Raw genomic sequence first — 17,570 nt, 5'->3', positions numbered from 1 at the left:
GCACGCACACATTCATTATACACCATGTTTCATTTCCTTAAGTCTACCCAAAATACCTAATGACTATTGCATGAATTGGCTGCTGTCATTTCGTCTTTACTATCTAGCTGTTTTCACAAACGTACACTTGTCCTCTCCTGTATGGAGATTATTATTCTGTATTTAACAGTTCTATTTATGGGAGTCGACAACTGCACGCTACAAGGATGTCTAAATGGGGCAAGGCCTGTTTTTATTGTATGTCTCTTGTGTTGATGTGATGCAGTAACTCTGTCCATTTGTCTTCCGTAGAGAGTGAACCAAGGGATGCAGGAACTGACCAGAAAAGCTCCGGCATCATTCGCCTGCATACCATTAAACAGATCATTGACCGGGTGAGAGGAGCTAGATATGCACACATTCATATAAAATCACCAAAGACAGAGATATCAACATATTTTGGGCAGATTTGTTATAGTAATGAAAAGATGGCAGCAAGTCACAATAATATACACAGCTCACTGCTGCCCTCTGGTGAATTTTACTGTGGTGTGTTCACTTAAGAAATGAATCCAGACAGATGAGCTGACACCTCTTACAAGGGTTCAGTATTTGCTGAAAACAATATGAAAAAAAAACATTATGGTGTTTCATTTATATTTTACATTATTTTACTTGTTTTCTGTTCATGAAGGACAAACATGCAGTGCTGGACATCACCCCTAATGCAGTGGACCGTCTGAACTACGCCCAGTGGTATCCAATTGTGGTGTTTCTCAACCCAGACACGAAGCAGGGTGTCAAGAACATGAGGACCCGACTCTGTGCCGAGTCTCGGAAGAGCGCCAGGAAGCTTTATGAACGTGCCCTCAAATTAAGGAAGAACAACCACCACCTCTTCACTAGTGAGTCCAGTGGAAGGAAGGAAGGGAGGGGAGGATAGATGGGTGCTCCAAAAAGAGAGAAAACAATTAGAGAGATTTTAAAGGGAGTAAAGACACATTTCACAGACAGCTGATTATTTAGTGCTGCAGTGTTGGAGCCCTAGCCACACTACACTCGTGACCGGCCCTGTTCTGTCGGGCTCCTTACAAGAGCTTGTTCAGCACCGACCGTCACGCAGGAATACCCCTAGCCACATCACTCGCGTTTAAGCATTCTCAGCATGCTGTCTTCCTGTTGAGGGATGTGGTGTGACTATTCTTTAGGAACATCTGTTGGCAATAAAGATATTAGTGAGAATCCTGGAAAGTATTTCTCTGGGTTCACATTTTTCTGTCTAAACAGCCATGACACAAAGAGCTTTTCTTGTAACTATACACCTTTTATCAAGTTATTCTCAAAGTTAGGCTGCATAATTACAGTGTAGTATAATAACTAAATGCACAACTGTGAAACTGATGAAGCCAGAATACTTGCAGGATATTTAGTATGTAGCTCATGGGACTAGGAAGTTGACATTTGTTAATGTGCCACAAAACTGTCTTGCTATCTCCTAGTTGAGATGGAGGGAGAGCAGTTCCCTAATTTTGCATTTAAAGTATTTCTTCCTCTGTTGTGATTGGTTTGTACACTATATCTAAGTACTTTGCAGACAAGAACAGTGCAATCTCGTGTATGCCTTTAGTGTCAATGTGACTGCATTTATTCACACTTGAACACTGTAGAAAAATATTAACTGGGTCCCAAGTAGGAAGATTGTCAGAGCAACTTAAAGATTCTTTTCAAATATCTTGTCAAAGCGGCAGAGCAATTATGGGTAAAACTGAAAACCTTTTAATTACGATGCTATGGTTGTACTTAATTGCTCATTAAGTGGTCGTTAGTATTCAGAAACATTTTTTTCATTTTCTTCTGCCATCTCTCTTTGTGTATTCAGCAACCATTAACTTGAACAGCATGAACGATGGTTGGTTTGGAGCACTGAAGGAGATAATCCAGCAGCAGCAGAACCAGCTGGTGTGGGTTTCAGAGGGCAAGGTAACAAACAAAACACACAAACACAACACACAAATATCCATATCTTTGCTCAATCTCTCTCTCACTTCACTCTCTTTCTTGCCACCTCTTCACTCAGGCTGACGGGGCAGCTGAGGATGACCTGGACATCCATGACGACCGTCTGTCCTACCTGTCGGCACCGGGCAGTGAGTATTCCATGTACAGCACCGACAGCCGCCACACCTCCGACTACGAGGACACGGACACGGAGGGCGGAGCCTACACCGACCAGGAGCTGGACGAAACACTGAATGACGATGTGGGTCCACCTACGGAGCCTGCCATCACCCGCTCCTCAGAGCCTGTCCGTGAGGACCCGCCTGTCATCCAGGACCCCCCTGGCTACGCTGGCTACCAGCACACGGTGCAGCCGGACCCGCTGAACCGCATCGACCCGGCTGGGTTCAAGGCACCAGCGCAGCAGCAGGTAGCGTTTCTGAGAGCTGTACGTCTCCCCTGTTGTCTGGAGGACGTGGTATGCGTTAGAAGGGTATTCTGGAGGCGCTATTGAAGGCACTTTTTTATTTTTACAGTTATTCTGTCCATCTACTGTTACAAAACTATATCATTGGGAAAGTGAAAACGTTTGTGGTCAGGTATCTATTGCAATATATAAATAATATATTATATATATATATATAATATATCTCTATATTTATTATTTTATTTATTTAATCTATTTGGCTATGTGTTTGTTGATTGATGTTTGTGAGCGTGTGTTTTTTTATTTTTGGAAAGGAGAAGAACTTAAATTTTACTGTTACTCTTGTACTCTGTACTACCACAAGATGTCTTATCTGTGTGACTGTCGCTGATTTCTCTGGGAAAAGAAACTTATGTTTGTCCAAGTGTCTGTACCAGTACTCACCTATGTGCACTTCCTATTTTTGTTTTACCTGTGATCGGGACTGTGACAATACGACACCAGAAAGTATTATGTGCATGTTGGAAATGCCAGTGTTAATCCAGTGTTCCTGTGAAATGTATTTATCAGAATTCAATTGGCCGTTGTGATTCCCAAAATCTAAACGTATGTCGTCTCATGATGTGTTAATGAACATAAAAAAGGGAAAAAGATAAATTACTGTATTGTTATCATAGAATTAAAATCAAATTAGTATACTCTAACAATGGAAACTTGTCCTAATTCCTAACTTTCACGTGCCGATGGTTGATCCACAGTTACTGCTAAATGTGGAGGCGATGTGATTGGCTGTTTGAATCACTGTAAGCACAAGTGAGGAGCAGACCATTGTAGAGGGGCTATGAAGGTAGTAGCACTTGTTAGTACTGCACCATAGTGTGTCAGCGCGTGTTATTAAACATTTCTGAACCACTTCACAGAAAGCAGAGGCCGCTGCCGTCCCTAGCATCCCCCAACAGCATGAGCCCCTGGCTGAGACAGTGCCCCCTGCTGTCGACGTTACTGTAAAAACTGTAGGGGGTCTGAGCCCTGACGAGGCTCCTGCATCTCCCCAAAGCCAGCCAAGCCCCATCCCAGAGGCTGGTTCACTTAGGAGGCCCACCCCTGAGCTAGCCCCACAGAGCATCACACCAGAACCTCTACAGTCTGGACTGGCCAGTTCAGAACCAAAGGTATCCATCTGACCGTCATTGGACGCTCCGTGACCGGGCCCGGCTCAGCTCGGCTCGATCTGACCTGGCTGACCTCCTGTGCTGCTGCTGCCTGTCTACCTACCTTCTGCTGCCACGCTTCTCTCTCTCTCCTTCTGCCCTGCATGTTTGCTGACCACAGTGCTGCCCCGAAGAGACAGATGTGTGTGTGTGTGCGTGTGTGTGGACGCAATTGTGTGTGCACGTTCCAGAGTGCGAGCAAATGCTGGTAAACAACAGTGGGCTTGGAGGTGATGGCTGCGCTGATTTGCCTACATGTAGGAGAGCAGTGGAAATCCTGCAGCTCTCACTGTTGCTTATCGTCTTTGCATGGCTGCAACATGTTTGGCTCATTCTCTGTTAATCACTAGATGTAGATCTGTTTGTGCTGTATTTATCAGTGCAGATTGAATGGACCATTTTCTTGTAAAAGTAGCCATTGATTTTCCAACGATTTTTATCTGTGCTTTGTCCAGCGTTTGAAATTAAGCAAAAAAAAAAAAACCTCCTAAATAGAAAGGTTTTTCAGACTTTGAGGGATAATTAATGGCTACTTCTCCAATATCAGGATTTTGAATATATTTGTACAATGGGGGTATGTGCTTGTAATGTTAAATATTAATGTGGACGTTTAAGTTGCCTTATAATTGCACCAAGACAGTGGGTGACATTTTTCTTTATGAATACACATGCAGCAGTGTGCGCATGTTGAATAAAGTAACCCCAAATTATTACTGAAATTACTGATAAACCCTCAAGGTTACAGTTCTATGTACAGTTTTTACATTTTGTCATTTAAGACAAGAAAAATGGATCCCATTGTTTTGTTGTATTTTTTTTTTAACCAGTGTTTTTCTTTCTTTATTTAATTTGAGTGTTTAATTTGGAGTTGCAGTGGTACCTTGTGATGTTTTTCAGCTGCATTCAGTGTTTGGTTGTGCTGAGATTTCTGTTTAATCTGATATCTGACCAGTAACCCCTCCCTCTCAGTTTCTCTATTTCAGGTCTTTCCCTTCTCGTTTCCTCCTCTGCAATTAATTTCACGGACTTGTTTTAATATTCTCCTTTTCTCACCCTTTAACTGATTTTCTGTATAGTCTACTTTTTCATATCACACTGTCTGTGCAGTATGTTAGCGGATCCTTGGCAGTTATTAACCTTATTCTTTGTTGTGTATTTGTTCGGTAGATGTTTCAGAAGGATCCATACAGCACAGACAACACAGGGAGAATTGGTCACAGCATGAAGCCTGTGACTTACAACCCTCAGCAGGGATATCACGCTGACCAGCAGCCATACAGAGATTACGACCACCCACCTAGTCGGTATGATGTCAGCAGCAGTGGAGTCAGCAGCGGAGGTGGTTACCCAGAACCAAAGTACCGTAACTTTGACTCTCATGCACCCTACGAGAACAGTGTGCCTCACTACGACCAGCAGCAGTGGAACCCCTACAACCAGCCACTCTCCACTGCCAACTCCCAGGGCTTCGATCCCCGTTTGCCATACGGTGATGGCCCTGAGTCCCAGTACACCCCTCCGCTCCGCTACGACGAGCCTCCACCTCAGCAGGGATTCGACGGACGGCCTCGCTACGGTAAACCAACAGGTCCAGCGCCTGTCCGTTACGATGATCCCCCACCTCCTGCTCCAGCGCACGATCTGCACTACGACCAGGATTCTCACCTGACCACGTACCCCCCAGCTGCCCGCTCCCCAGACCCCGCTGCCCAGCGGCCTGCCTATAACCAGGGACCAGCACCGCAGCAAAAAGGCTTCAAACCTCAGCAGTATGACCCTGCTCCTGTGAACTCTGAAACCAGCCCCACCCCACCTCCCAAAGCAGAGGCCCCCTCACCTTCTCCCACGGATGCTCTAAAGCCTGTCGCTGCCAGAGAAGAGCAACAGGAGGACGACCCTGCCATGCGGCCACAGTCTGTCCTGACGAGGGTCAAGATGTTTGAGAACAAACGCTCCGTGTCCATGGACCGAGCCAGAGATGCAGGGGATTCATCTGGGAACAGGGTAAACTCTTTGGCTTTGCAGATATTTATAATGTATGTTGAATAATGCCAAAGCAGCCGATGCAGTTACAGTAGTTTCTAGTGCACCTAACTTGTATATTTGTTTTTCACCCACTCAGCCACATTAAAGACATGATGAGCACATTAGAACGAGAGCATTTATCATTTTTACTCTACTGACAAGGTCCATTGCTGTTGTTACTACAGGCTGCTGATTTACCCTTGAAAGCAGGAGGAGTAATCCCCAAAGCTAATTCTCTGAGCAACCTGGATCAAGAGAAAACCTTTAGGTAAGCCAAAGGTTACGCTGTTTCTACTTTTTTTTCAGTCACTGTGATATTTCGGAGTAATATCAGAATCAAAGTATGTAATCAGTCAATTTCAATTTCATACCATTGAGCAATTTGCTGAAGCACCTTCATTGTGGCTATTTGTTTATTATAAACTTCATCTACATAATTTCTTCTCTTGTTCTGCTTTCACCATCTCCTCCCTGATGCCTGATTAACTCCAACCCAGAGCCCCAGAGCCTCAGAAGCCTCAGTCCAAAGTAGCTGATGACATTGTGCGTTCCAACCATTATGACCCTGATGAGGACGAGGACTTCTACAGGAAACAGCTCTCTTACTTCGACAGGCTCCAGGCTGGCCCCAACAAACCCCAACCACAAGCACAAACAACCCACAGCTACCCCAGGTAATGCTCAGTCCCATTTATAAGCATTGTGAATATGATGTACTACATTTTTATGAAATGTCTTCAGTTCTTCCTCCTTATATTCTATAGATGCAACAACTTTCCTTTAATATATTTTTTAATATCCTTCGTTATATTTATATTTTAGTAAGTTTTTATCACAAATCTTAATGTAATGTTAAATGATTTTGCTCTTGTGCTACAGGTCAGAGTCTGTGGAGAAACCAAGTCCAGTGGAGAAAAGATATGAGCCAGTTTCCCAGGTGACGCCTTCTCTGCCACCAGCCACACTGCCCAAACCCTCACCTGAAGGTAAAATTCAATTTCTTACCGACAAGATTTCATCTTTAATACAAGATGCACACGAAGATGCTTCCCTTTACTGTATCATGCTGTGTGTGCTGACAGACACAGTCTGCTGCTTTCCTACACACATGTAAACACTATTAAACTAACCTTTATGACTACCCCACAGCCAAGCCTCCCGCCCGAGAGGACACAGTTCAGACCAATTTCCTGCCTCACAAAAGTTTCCCAGAGAAGTCTCCGGTTAATGGCACTAGTGAACAGCCTCCAAAAACTGTCACTAGCACCGGGGCTCCACCAGCATCCAGCTACAACCGCTATGTGCCCAAGCCCTACACCACCTCTGCCAGGCCTTTTGAGCGCAAGTTCGACAGTCCTAAATTCAACCACAACCTTCTGCCCAATGACAAACCAGAAATCGCTCCAAAGGTAAGCAGCTTTCAGCCAGCGGTCATTTTACTCAGATGAACAATGGTACAGTTGGAGCTTGATTATTGAATTCTGTGGGCACCAAACACTATTAAGTAGATTATTATATGAATAAATACAGAAAGATAATAAATATAATAATAATAATCTGAATTGTTGAGGTTAATGCTACTGTATTAGTGTTACTGCAGCCCCCAATCTGATGCTAAGTGAAAAACCTAAATCAACATAAGATAGTTTTGAAAAAGGTCACATTTTGAATTGCCATATGTAAATACTGTGAAAATAAAAACATTTCAGTTGGTTCAGGTTCAATTATTGATTTCATGTGTTGTTCTTCCTTGTTTATTTAACTTTGTCCCTCTTGAAATTACATATCACTGAGCTCAAATCGATCTAAGATAACTGAAAACACCACACGTCTTTTGTTTGGATCAGGGTCGTACCAGCCCGGTGAAGCCTCAGATACCCCCACAGCCCCAGAACACAGACCCCGACAGCGGCCTGGACACTTTCACACGCACTATGGACCACCGCTCCAAATACCAGCACAATAACATCAACGCTGTGCCCAAGGCCATCCCTGTGAGGTAACAAACTCAGGCCGATCAGAGATTAAACTCAAGGTCTCCTGTTGAATTTGTGAGCGTGATACTGAAGGTTTCTATCTTCCAGCCCCAGTGCCCTGGACGATGACGATGATGAAGATGAGGGCCACACAGTGGTTGCAACCGCTCGGGGTATCTTCAACAGTAACGGTGGCGTCCTGAGCTCCATTGAGACAGGCGTTAGCATCATTATCCCACAGGGAGCCATCCCTGACGGCGTGGAGCAGGAGATCTACTTCAAGGTCTGCCGAGACAACAGCATCCTGCCGCCACTCGACAAGGAGAAAGGTAACATGTCAAACACGGAGGGATGATTTCTTACTTCACATCTAAATCACTAGATGTTTATTGAAGCCAAATGCACTTTCATTCTTTTAGATTCTGTTTCACAATAGTCTCTGTATATGCTGGATCCAAAGCCAGGTTGTGCTGATGGATGATAGTAGATTGCTGATGCAGCTGATTCTGCTTATTATGAAACAGTTTATTTAAATATTGATTTATTTATTGGGTTCTGGGGCAAAATGTTATGAATCATATATGAATCCTTAATTAGTCAGCTGTGGTAATCCACTAGTGACTTCTTAAACATGTATTTTACATTTAGAACTAGAAAACAGTGTAAAGTACTCTGTGTACTTCATGTGTCGGTACTTCACATATCTACGAGAGGTCTCCCTGAGCACCTGCTGTCGCTCGCTCTGTGAAGAGTGCACAAAATCTGCTTCTAAAAAAATCTGTGTAGCTTTTAATGCTGTTGTGTTATTTTATCCTCAAGCCGCACCTATTCAGGGCTGCCATGTTCGCTAGTTACAACCCCCTTTCTTACATTATAAGTAGGATTTTTCATTAAATCTGCATCAGTTTATTCCACCTGCGTTGTCATCTGTAGGCTGCATTACAGTCAGTCTCAGTTGCTCTTGCTATGCACCATAGAGTTTCATCTTTCTGTTAGAGTGACAGCTAAGACCACAGTGGAGCCCCCCACTGTCTGATCATAACGAGTCTTGGCAATCAAACACAATGATAATAAGATGGTCTTAAACTCTAGACCAAACTGTCATTCTGTTATATGAGTGTATACATTTTTAGCATGTGTGGGCCCACAAAGAATCTAATCCCCAGCTACAGTTCAATGCTATTCCCCATCACAGCCCGTCAACACCTACTACAGGGAGAGTGTGTGTGTATGATTTTAACATCCTGGATTCAGTCGTCATCTCTTTATATGTTCTGCGTTTGTGTTTTCAGGAGAGACCCTGCTCAGCCCGCTGGTGATGTGTGGACCTCATGGCCTCAAGTTTTTGAAGCCTGTGGAGCTACGCTTACCTCACTGTGCGTCAATGACCCCTGATGGTTGGTCTTTTGCTCTAAAATCCTCCGACTCCTCGTCGGGTATGCTGTGCTCTCTCTGTTCTTCTGGGGTCGTTTGGGCTGGCTGTGTGACAATTTGAGGGTTGCGGGTCACTGTTTAAATCAGTTTTTAACCCCTAGTTCTGATTCTCTACTTATTCAAAAATCTGTTGACAAAAATTGGAAGTGGTTATTTTAAGTCTGAGAATCAGTCTGGGGGGGGAAATCTGTCTTTATTTTATAATTATGGCTTTGGGTTGATTCATTTTCATCATCATTTACACTAGTTCACTCACCCACTCTGTCACTCATCTGCTGTATCACTATTTTTCTTTATTTTGTGTTCAGATCAAAGTCCCTTCTCATTGTTTTACATGCTGAAATCACCGTATTTTTCTCTTGTTTTTCACCTTAAATCACCTTAACAGCTTTCTCTGATTTCATTTAACATGCATGCATCAGATGCTTGGCTGTACAAGGATTTAATTTCATCAGGTTATTTATGATAATGCATGTTGCTCTGATTTTTCTCACATAGCCACCCAAATCCTGACCTGAAGAACAGCTTTTACAGATCCTCCACAAATTGGGACACTGTCATCACCAATAATGCTCGTCATTATCCTGCAAAAAAAAAAAGAAAAGTTATAAAAAGACGTCTTGTATCCGAGTCAAACTACAGCTAAATTTAGCTTTGTTTTCCCTTTTTTTTTCTTATTTGAAAGTAGCTTTCAGGTTAGAAGACAGGCAAGAAGATTTGTTTTCTTTCATTCGTCTTTCAGACTAGCCTTGGTTTGTTCAAAGGGAAGCAGAAGTATGCAAATAGAAAAACCAGGCGCAGCTCTCAGTGGCTGCAGGAGATGAGGATTCAGGCAAATCTCTTCAAATAACTATAACTCAATTTTTTTTCTGAGTACACTTCAATCATTTGCTCACCATGTTTGGCCTTATAGTCCAGAAAACTCAACTGTAATAACATAACCTCTCAACTGCTGTTTCTGACACTTGACTTACCAGGAACATAAAGAAATATTTCAAGTATTATCAAGTGAAACCACAAAGCACAACACTGAGGAACATTCAGATGTATATCAGATAAAGAGAGAATGCTCTACAAATCATGTTAATAAAAATTACAATCAAGAAACACAAGAATTACTTAATATTTAATCATAAATGTAATTGAGCCAACAAACTGTAACATTTGAGCAATCCTCCAGGCTCATATATATAAGCTAAACTCTGGCAAAGAAAGAGAAAAGCAGAACAGAAGAAAGTAATTTATTTCTCCTTTCCCTTTTCTTAACACTGTCCTCCTCACACCCTGTCTTCAAAAACAGTGGTAATTTTGGCAGTGGTCAGGATTAGCTGTTAATTAGCCTCATTTTAAGGATGAGACTTGGAGGGCTGAATGAGATGTCAGCTCGCTCCGTTGTCCCGCTGAATTGTGGGAGGATTATCGGGCTGTGTCGTAATCCTCTTATTGTGAAGCAAGGCCACTCTCCGGCCTCCTCCTGTCCCTTCTGCGGGTTTTTTCTTCTCACTTTGCTTCCCTTCTTCTCTTTTCCCCCTCCTTTACAACTCTCTGCATCTTACTGACCTCTCTTCTATCTAAACTATGTAGTAAACTATGTGTAGATTTGTGTTAACGTACATATAGGCTGAAATCAGAAGCACTGTGATACGGTTTATGTGTCAGTGTTTTATATTGTGTATAAAGACAAAGACAAAGTATATTAGTGTCAAATTACTGAATGTCTTGTTCTTTAAGGTTTGGCCACATAAGATATTTATTATTTAAAGGTACCCTGTGGAGTTTTTGACCACTAATGGAGCTGTGGAGCAATGTTTTGATGAGCAGGTCTTTGTTTTGCTCTACTAGCACTCACACTAGGAGGCATGCGGGTAACTCAATACACATTCGTGCTGACGGTTTCACACTATTTTACTGATTATCTGGTAGTAATAACGTACCAAGACACTCAGCAGTGCACCAATAAAAGGCAGGGAAGAAGAAGACTGCTAGTCTGTGTAAACAATGCAGGTTTCAGTGACACTTTCAGGTTTTGGATTCAAAAAAATTGGATTTTGAAAAATGAGCTTGAAGGTTCATCAGTGGAAAAAGTAGTTTGACATAAAATTCTCAGCACAAGGTCGATTTACTGGAAATTTTCCAGAGCCACTTCTCTTGGCTACCTTGAAATTGTAATTGTTCTCTATTTTCTAAACGAAACAACTGATTGAGGGGAAAAAAAAGGGCAGATTGATGATGATGAAGATAGTCTTTAGTTGCAGCCCAAGAATACACACAAAAAAGAACATTAATGTTCAATGTAAAACTCCACAGAGTAACTTTAACGTCATTGTTATCACATTCTGGGATTCTTTTTAATATTGTGATATGTTGTTTGAGTATATTACTGAATCAGATTTCCCTTTGGATGATTCCTGAAATATTTTAAAAAGCCAAATTTAACTTATAGCTCCGCTTTAATTTCCTGTTACAACAACTTGACGTGTTTTCAGTACACGTGAGGAACTGAAAGAAAACGCAGCTTTTCCAGTGAGGTGCTGGTTCTCAGGCAGACTTCAAAAAGGGAGAACGCCACACACTCGTATCTACATGCATGTCTTTATTTCAAACTGTTCCGACACACAGCCTTCCTCGGGGTAAATCAACTATTTCCTCCCTGAAGTCGGCGGCGTGACGAAACATCAACCTTTAGAACTTGAAATGGAGAATTTTATCAGAGTTACCACTCTGCGACTTTCCCCTTCTTCCTTTTTATTTGTCATACCTAAACAGAAGATAATCCTCTTGTTATATTGACGTTTAGCTCTTCCAGCCTGAGCTCAACATCGCCAGTTTAAAGACTTACAGCCTTAAACGAGGAGGCTGCAGTTACATTGTCACATGTACAGTTAGTCTGTGCTGTATCGATGGACCTCTGCCAGGCTGGCTCTGCTCCCTCTGATTGATTACTGGAACTTTCCTCTTGGCACAGACCTGTACATTTATAATTGTAATTACACTCAGACCTAACAGTGACTGAGGTTTAATTTACAGTCAACAAGACATTCAATAAAAATATGAAATAGCTTTTTACTAGTCTCCTGTATAACAGTGCTTGGATATAGGCCGTGCAATATCACTTAACATGGCTTGAAGACAGTAGGTTTCTAAGTTTTGTAGTGATTTGTTGTTTTAAAATGTGACTTTGTAGTGCAACAGATTTTGTGGTCAAGTGAACAGTGCTTATAAGATAAATGACTCAAATTTTAATATAAAAATCATCATGTCTGTTTGTCCTCAGGTGACCCAAAAAGTTGGCAGAACAAGTCTCTCCCCGGCGACCCCAACTACCTGGTGGGAGCCAACTGTGTTTCTGTGCTCATCGACCACTTTTAAAGACGGGCCAGCAGGTGTGATGTTACTGAATGTTGGATCCATGGGATAAAATGCCGAGGGATGGACACACATAAACACACAAACAAACACACACACACACAAACACACACACTGACTGATGCACTCCAAACAAACCATACACACCTCACTAATGGAGTATGAAGAAGATCCAGTCAGTGCTGTTTACTGCGCCCATGGATGAAGGAGAGACACTGATGATCGTTGCAAACTTACCACCCCCCCCACACCACCACCACCTCCCCCCAAATATTGAAGTTTTGATGTGAAATGAAACCATTGATGCATGCCCCATGCCACTGAGGATTTACACTCTATATAAGGCGATGTTTAATGTGATTTTGACATGAATATAAATGGATGGATGGTTTTTGAAGTTGTGCAACCAGTGTACATACTTTTAAAAAACCTGTGTCGGTATATTTATGCTATATATGCATACAGTATATATAGTAGTATAGAGAAAATTTACTAAAAATTTATGAAGTCAACATGTTATTTTTCAGTTCAGGTGACTGAATATAAATATGTATCTCCACGTTTTTTTTTTCTCCACTTATTAATGAAGGTTTGAGACAGATGACGGTGACATTTGCAAGTATCTGTTGAAGGAAACATCAGCTGGACATGAACCCAAGCAGCGCACTTGTAGAATCGTTCTTCCTTAAACTTCTTCCTTCCTTGCTTTTCTTACAGTAATATCTCGTAGCTTGATTTCTTATCGAGTACCACATCTCTCCTTCCAGCCTGAGGGAGATCTATGCATGTTCTTTACTCAGGTCCAGTAGCCTCCTCAGTTCCTTCTTTCACATCTCAGTTTCTCTCTTTCTTTCTCTACTTCTCTCTCTCTCTCTCTCTCTCTCTCTCTCTTTTTCTTTCTGTCTCTCTCTGTGCACTCTTGCACTCACACACAAATAAGCAGCGATGCCTTATCTGCAGATTATTCACTTTTCATTAAGAAAAAAAAATAAGTTATGATAAATTATGGTATAATGTCATTTTGTTTTGCCATTTTTTTTGTGAACCCACTGTATAAATGAACTTGGGTTTAGCACACAATAACGGTTGATAAAGGATAACAAAGGTATGCTCTTCTTTTATCTGCTATGCATTACTTTAAAAAAAAAAAAAAAAAAAACAGAAAAGAAGTGGCTGTAAATAAAGCTAGCATATTGCCTTGGTTCTTTTGTTTGTAAATGAACTTTTTGTAAGTCTTTCTTTTTTGTATAAAACTTAGAGAAAACATGTTTTAAAAAGTGGAAGAAAGTGAACGTGGTTATCTTTGTATTCTGGATATACCCTCGAGCCTTGGAACTTGTAACCTGACAATAATTCATCACACCTTTTCTACAAATATGTTCAAACTCAATTACGGTCACAAAAAAAAAAAGGTCTTTTTGTGGTTATTTAAGGATCAGGAAAGTGCTTGGGCTAAAATACATTTAAAACATGTTCTTTTAAAAGGGTGTGCTCTCAAAGTGTCCCCCTCACCAATTTGTGATACTGGATGCTGTATTGTGTGCCCTTAAATGTATTTTTGTACTAATAGACAATATATTATGTATGGCACACCAGTACCATTTTATTTTTAGATATAACACGGCTTTAATTGGATATTAGCTCTTCACGTGTGGCTGACTTTTTTTTTTTCTCCTCTGCAACACAATTTTAAGTATACCACTGTATTAATAAATAAAATCATTTTTAAAGTAAAGAGCGTCACTGTGAAGAAGTCTCTTTTTTTCATACAGAGTGAAATTTGTTTTGATTTATCTTTTTCTAAAATAAGGAGCTTAGTTGATTTGTATTTCAGTTAGTTATATTTGGCTTTCTATCGTTCATTTATATATCATTTTACTTGGGCTGCAATGACTGATTATTTTCATTATCAGATAATCTGCTATTCAATTTCTAAATTATTTTTTTCTTCTATGAAATGTCAGGAAATAGTGAAAAATGCTTATTGAAATGTGTCAGAGTTAACTCGAATGTATTGTTTTATGCGACCAACAGTCAAAAACTCAAAGATACTCAGTTTACTATCACATACAACAAAGTAAAGCAGCAAATCATCACATTTGAGGAGCTGGAACCGTTTCGCATTTTTGCTGAAAGGCAATTATTCACTATCAACATTTTTGCTGATTAATTTTCTGTCATTCAACTATTCAGTTACTTGTTTCAGTTTTACTTTTGGTTGTGCTGTTTGGCTGCAAACATCATTTCTATAAGGGGAAACCATGGACCAGGTGCCGCAGCCAGGTGGCGCAGATGAGCTCTGAATGAGAGCTGCACAAGGTCAGAAATACTTCAGTCATTCAGCACTATTTGACTTTCTCTGCTAACACTTTTTCCCAAAAGAGAATCACCATAATACAGTATAATTTACTAAGTATTCCTGAATGTATTCTTTTTTTAAATGAGTGCAACAGAAAGTCAGTGTCTATTTTAGCTGGAAAAAAACAGGTAAAGGAACCTTATATAAGCTAAAACAGTGAGGATCCCACAAATGAAGGTCAAGATAAATCTGAAGGGTCACAAGCTGATTGGAAGGAAAGAAAGAACACGTTTATTTTTTTCTGACTTCTGTCTTCTTTCTTGAGGAATACTGGATTCTTTCACCTCTTGCAGACTTGCAGAAATAATTTAATTTAAATTAATTCCTCTTTGGTTAAACTGCTCATAACTCATTACCATAACCTGAAATTAATTAAACGTCACAAGCAGACTTTGATTCAGGGCTGTGAACCTATACTATATACTATACAATATAGGGGCTTTCGGGGACATTTTTGAATGAGCACTAATTACTTAATAACGTGCAGCCTGTGTGATTATTTGCAGCTCTCAGGAAACATCTTCACCAGGTGTGTCGCATTATGACGCCTGTTACCTATATGGACTTAATTTCAGTGCGTGACGGCCAGATGATACAGAGCCAATGTTCAATGACAATGCAGGCGAAAATGTCCTGATGCGGCGTTTGCAAGAGACTGCGGCTGCAGATGAGGTCATATACAAGTTTGATTTATAAAAGGTAAACTCACGTGAACTTAAATCTTACTCGTTTTAATGTTTTTGCTCAGTAGATTTTATACAGTAATGGTAAAAAATGTATGAATAAGGAGCTTAAACCGTAATTGCGCACTCTTTCCTGAAAAATAACACTTCATCCTTATGATGTCCGTCGAAATTCTACCACGTTTTCCTCCAGCTCTGCATCGTCAGCAGTGGTAACAAATCACGAGCAGCTCCTCTGATGTTGCCTGATAGTAAAGAGCCCACCTCCCCTCCTTCACTATCGTAGTAAAACACTACTGCGCGCAGCTCGCCGCCATGCAGTCGCGCAGAGTGGCACATCTCCAATACGCAGTGTGCATCTCCTGTCCTGGCTGTGAGATTTGCTGTCGTCTGTGAAAAAACACGGCTGGTGCTTCGCAGAAGAAGCGCTGCTGCTCCTTCACAACTGCGGATATTCAAACAACCACCACCCCCCCTCAAAAAAACCCGCAAGATTCTGCCTGATTTTCAGCCATTTGGACGGTTTTTTGTTGTTGTTGTTGCTGCGTCTCTCACCTTTTTTGATTCACGCGTCTTATCCAGGCTTCATCTCTCTCTTTGAGTTGTTGGGGTGCCTGCAGAGGCGAGCATGACAGCGTGACAATGGTGCAAGGCTGGTTGACAGCAGGATGATACGTTTTGGGGTTTTTGCCTTTTTTACGCGCTGACTTTTGAGGAATGGGTTGTTTGCCGGAACAGTCAAAGAGAAGTCAGGCGGTTAATTTGGTATATATGGACTTGAAAATTTGCACGCTTGCTGCGTCTGTTATGGTAAACATCTGGTGTCTCGTCCAGTCCACTCTCTTCTCACCTTTCTCCTCCCATCCACTGCAGCGCATCTCTAATTGGAGAGCGTCTTAATTGATGGAGATCATCCACATCGGACACTGACCTCGAGTTACACCGTTTACCATCACATCGCAGGCTCAAACACGCAGATTCTGCTTTTTTTTTCTTTTCTTTTTGGATGTTATTGTCCCTCTTTGGACACAGCTACATTTGGTAGGCTACCCTTGAGTGACAATGCCGGTGAACGCGCTGCCCCGCGGCGGCAGCAGCGGTATGGGCGGCCCGGGGTCCCTGAGCCCGGCGTCGCTGTCCCGCAGCCTGTCTCGACTGAGGGAGTACCGGACCCGAACCCGGATCATGCTGGCCCTGGGGGTCTCTCAAATGGTCCTGGGGAGTCTCATCCTGGCCGTCAGCTTCGCGGCTCTGGCTCTCACCACGTCACCCAGGGTCCGGCACTCCTGCCCCTTCTGGGCAGGTTTCTCTGTGAGTACATCAATCACACAGTGCTGCTTGTGTTTGGTGGCATGAATTAATGAGGTTTTCAGCTTAAAAGAAAAACCTTGTAGCAACCTAATTATGAAATCATAATACACTTAAGTATCAATGGGAATATGATGGAAACATTATTTCTTAGTATTAACCCTAAAACCTTTGAAATTATATGAATATTATGTCTGTATATTGGTCTTATAGGCTATTCAATGTAGATAAAAGACAAAAATTGCTATAAAATATGACCTATCAACCTATACTTTTAATACCCTATATCCACATTTTACTGTTGGTTAGTTCATCCAGTGATTTTAGAGATTCAAAGATGTCCAGTCATGTCCTTTTCATCTCAGGAAGCAGAGCTCAACTAATTGGCTTGACGCTGCCATGAAAAAAAGAGCATTTATTTGAGGAAGGAAGAGAAAATCTCAAGCAGTTAGGATGCAGAGCCTCTGTGGTAATCGGTGATAACACACACACACACACACAAGATGGAGAAAGAGGAGGGGTGTATTTTTAAATACTATACTGTGCTTCTTCTTCTGTGAACAGTAGGATATGTTTGGGGAGAATCGACATTGAGACGCTGTGTTTTTCTACATGTGAAACTTTCATGGTTGTTTCTGTAAATATTTATGAATGCGCACTTCCTTGATTTCCTGCCAGATACCCCGAGCAGGGCTGGTCCATTAATTATAGAGGCACTGGGGCAGAGTGCAGGGGTGAGGGAGGAGGGGAGGACAGTGTGTGTGTGTGTGTGTGTGTGTGTGTGTGTGTGTGTGTGTGTGTGTG

General features: G+C 41.7%; 2 protein-coding genes across 20 annotated transcripts in view; both read left to right on the top strand.

Moving 5' to 3' along the window:
- The window catches only part of tjp1a (tight junction protein 1a), a 121,876-nt gene extending 107,725 nt beyond the window's left edge, over positions 1 to 14,151 (top strand). For 8 of the 16 annotated variants that reach the window (XM_067587765.1, XM_067587759.1, XM_067587714.1 and 5 more), the window contains 14 exons: positions 292 to 374; positions 674 to 884; positions 1,859 to 1,959; positions 2,057 to 2,407; positions 3,325 to 3,576; positions 4,783 to 5,619; positions 5,826 to 5,908; positions 6,138 to 6,314; positions 6,520 to 6,626; positions 6,790 to 7,049; positions 7,488 to 7,639; positions 7,725 to 7,945; positions 8,909 to 9,052; positions 12,325 to 14,151. In XM_067587765.1, coding sequence (XP_067443866.1) covers positions 292 to 374; positions 674 to 884; positions 1,859 to 1,959; positions 2,057 to 2,407; positions 3,325 to 3,576; positions 4,783 to 5,619; positions 5,826 to 5,908; positions 6,138 to 6,314; positions 6,520 to 6,626; positions 6,790 to 7,049; positions 7,488 to 7,639; positions 7,725 to 7,945; positions 8,909 to 9,052; positions 12,325 to 12,419 — 3,074 coding nt within the window. In that variant the 3' untranslated portion in view covers positions 12,420 to 14,151. The remainder of the gene's footprint in view (positions 1 to 291; positions 375 to 673; positions 885 to 1,858; positions 1,960 to 2,056; positions 2,408 to 3,324; positions 3,577 to 4,782; positions 5,620 to 5,825; positions 5,909 to 6,137; positions 6,315 to 6,519; positions 6,627 to 6,789; positions 7,050 to 7,487; positions 7,640 to 7,724; positions 7,946 to 8,908; positions 9,053 to 12,324) is intronic. The other 8 variants (XM_067587750.1, XM_067587818.1, XM_067587740.1 and 5 more) reach the window with 5 other exon arrangements.
- Positions 14,152 to 15,284: 1,133 nt separating this feature from the next.
- Positions 15,285 to 17,570, top strand: part of fam189a1 (family with sequence similarity 189 member A1) — a 93,501-nt gene continuing 91,215 nt past the window's right edge. For 2 of the 4 annotated variants that reach the window (XM_067587683.1, XM_067587666.1), the window contains exons 1-2: positions 15,285 to 15,474; positions 16,332 to 16,769. In XM_067587683.1, coding sequence (XP_067443784.1) covers positions 16,521 to 16,769 — 249 coding nt within the window. In that variant the 5' untranslated portion in view covers positions 15,285 to 15,474; positions 16,332 to 16,520. The remainder of the gene's footprint in view (positions 15,475 to 16,331; positions 16,770 to 17,570) is intronic. The other 2 variants (XM_067587674.1, XM_067587694.1) reach the window with 2 other exon arrangements.

The sequence above is a fragment of the Thunnus thynnus genome, chromosome 1 (assembly GCF_963924715.1).
Source record: "Thunnus thynnus chromosome 1, fThuThy2.1, whole genome shotgun sequence".
Lineage (NCBI taxonomy): Eukaryota > Metazoa > Chordata > Actinopteri > Scombriformes > Scombridae > Thunnus > Thunnus thynnus.
This window is presented reverse-complemented; position numbering and strand designations above follow the sequence as displayed.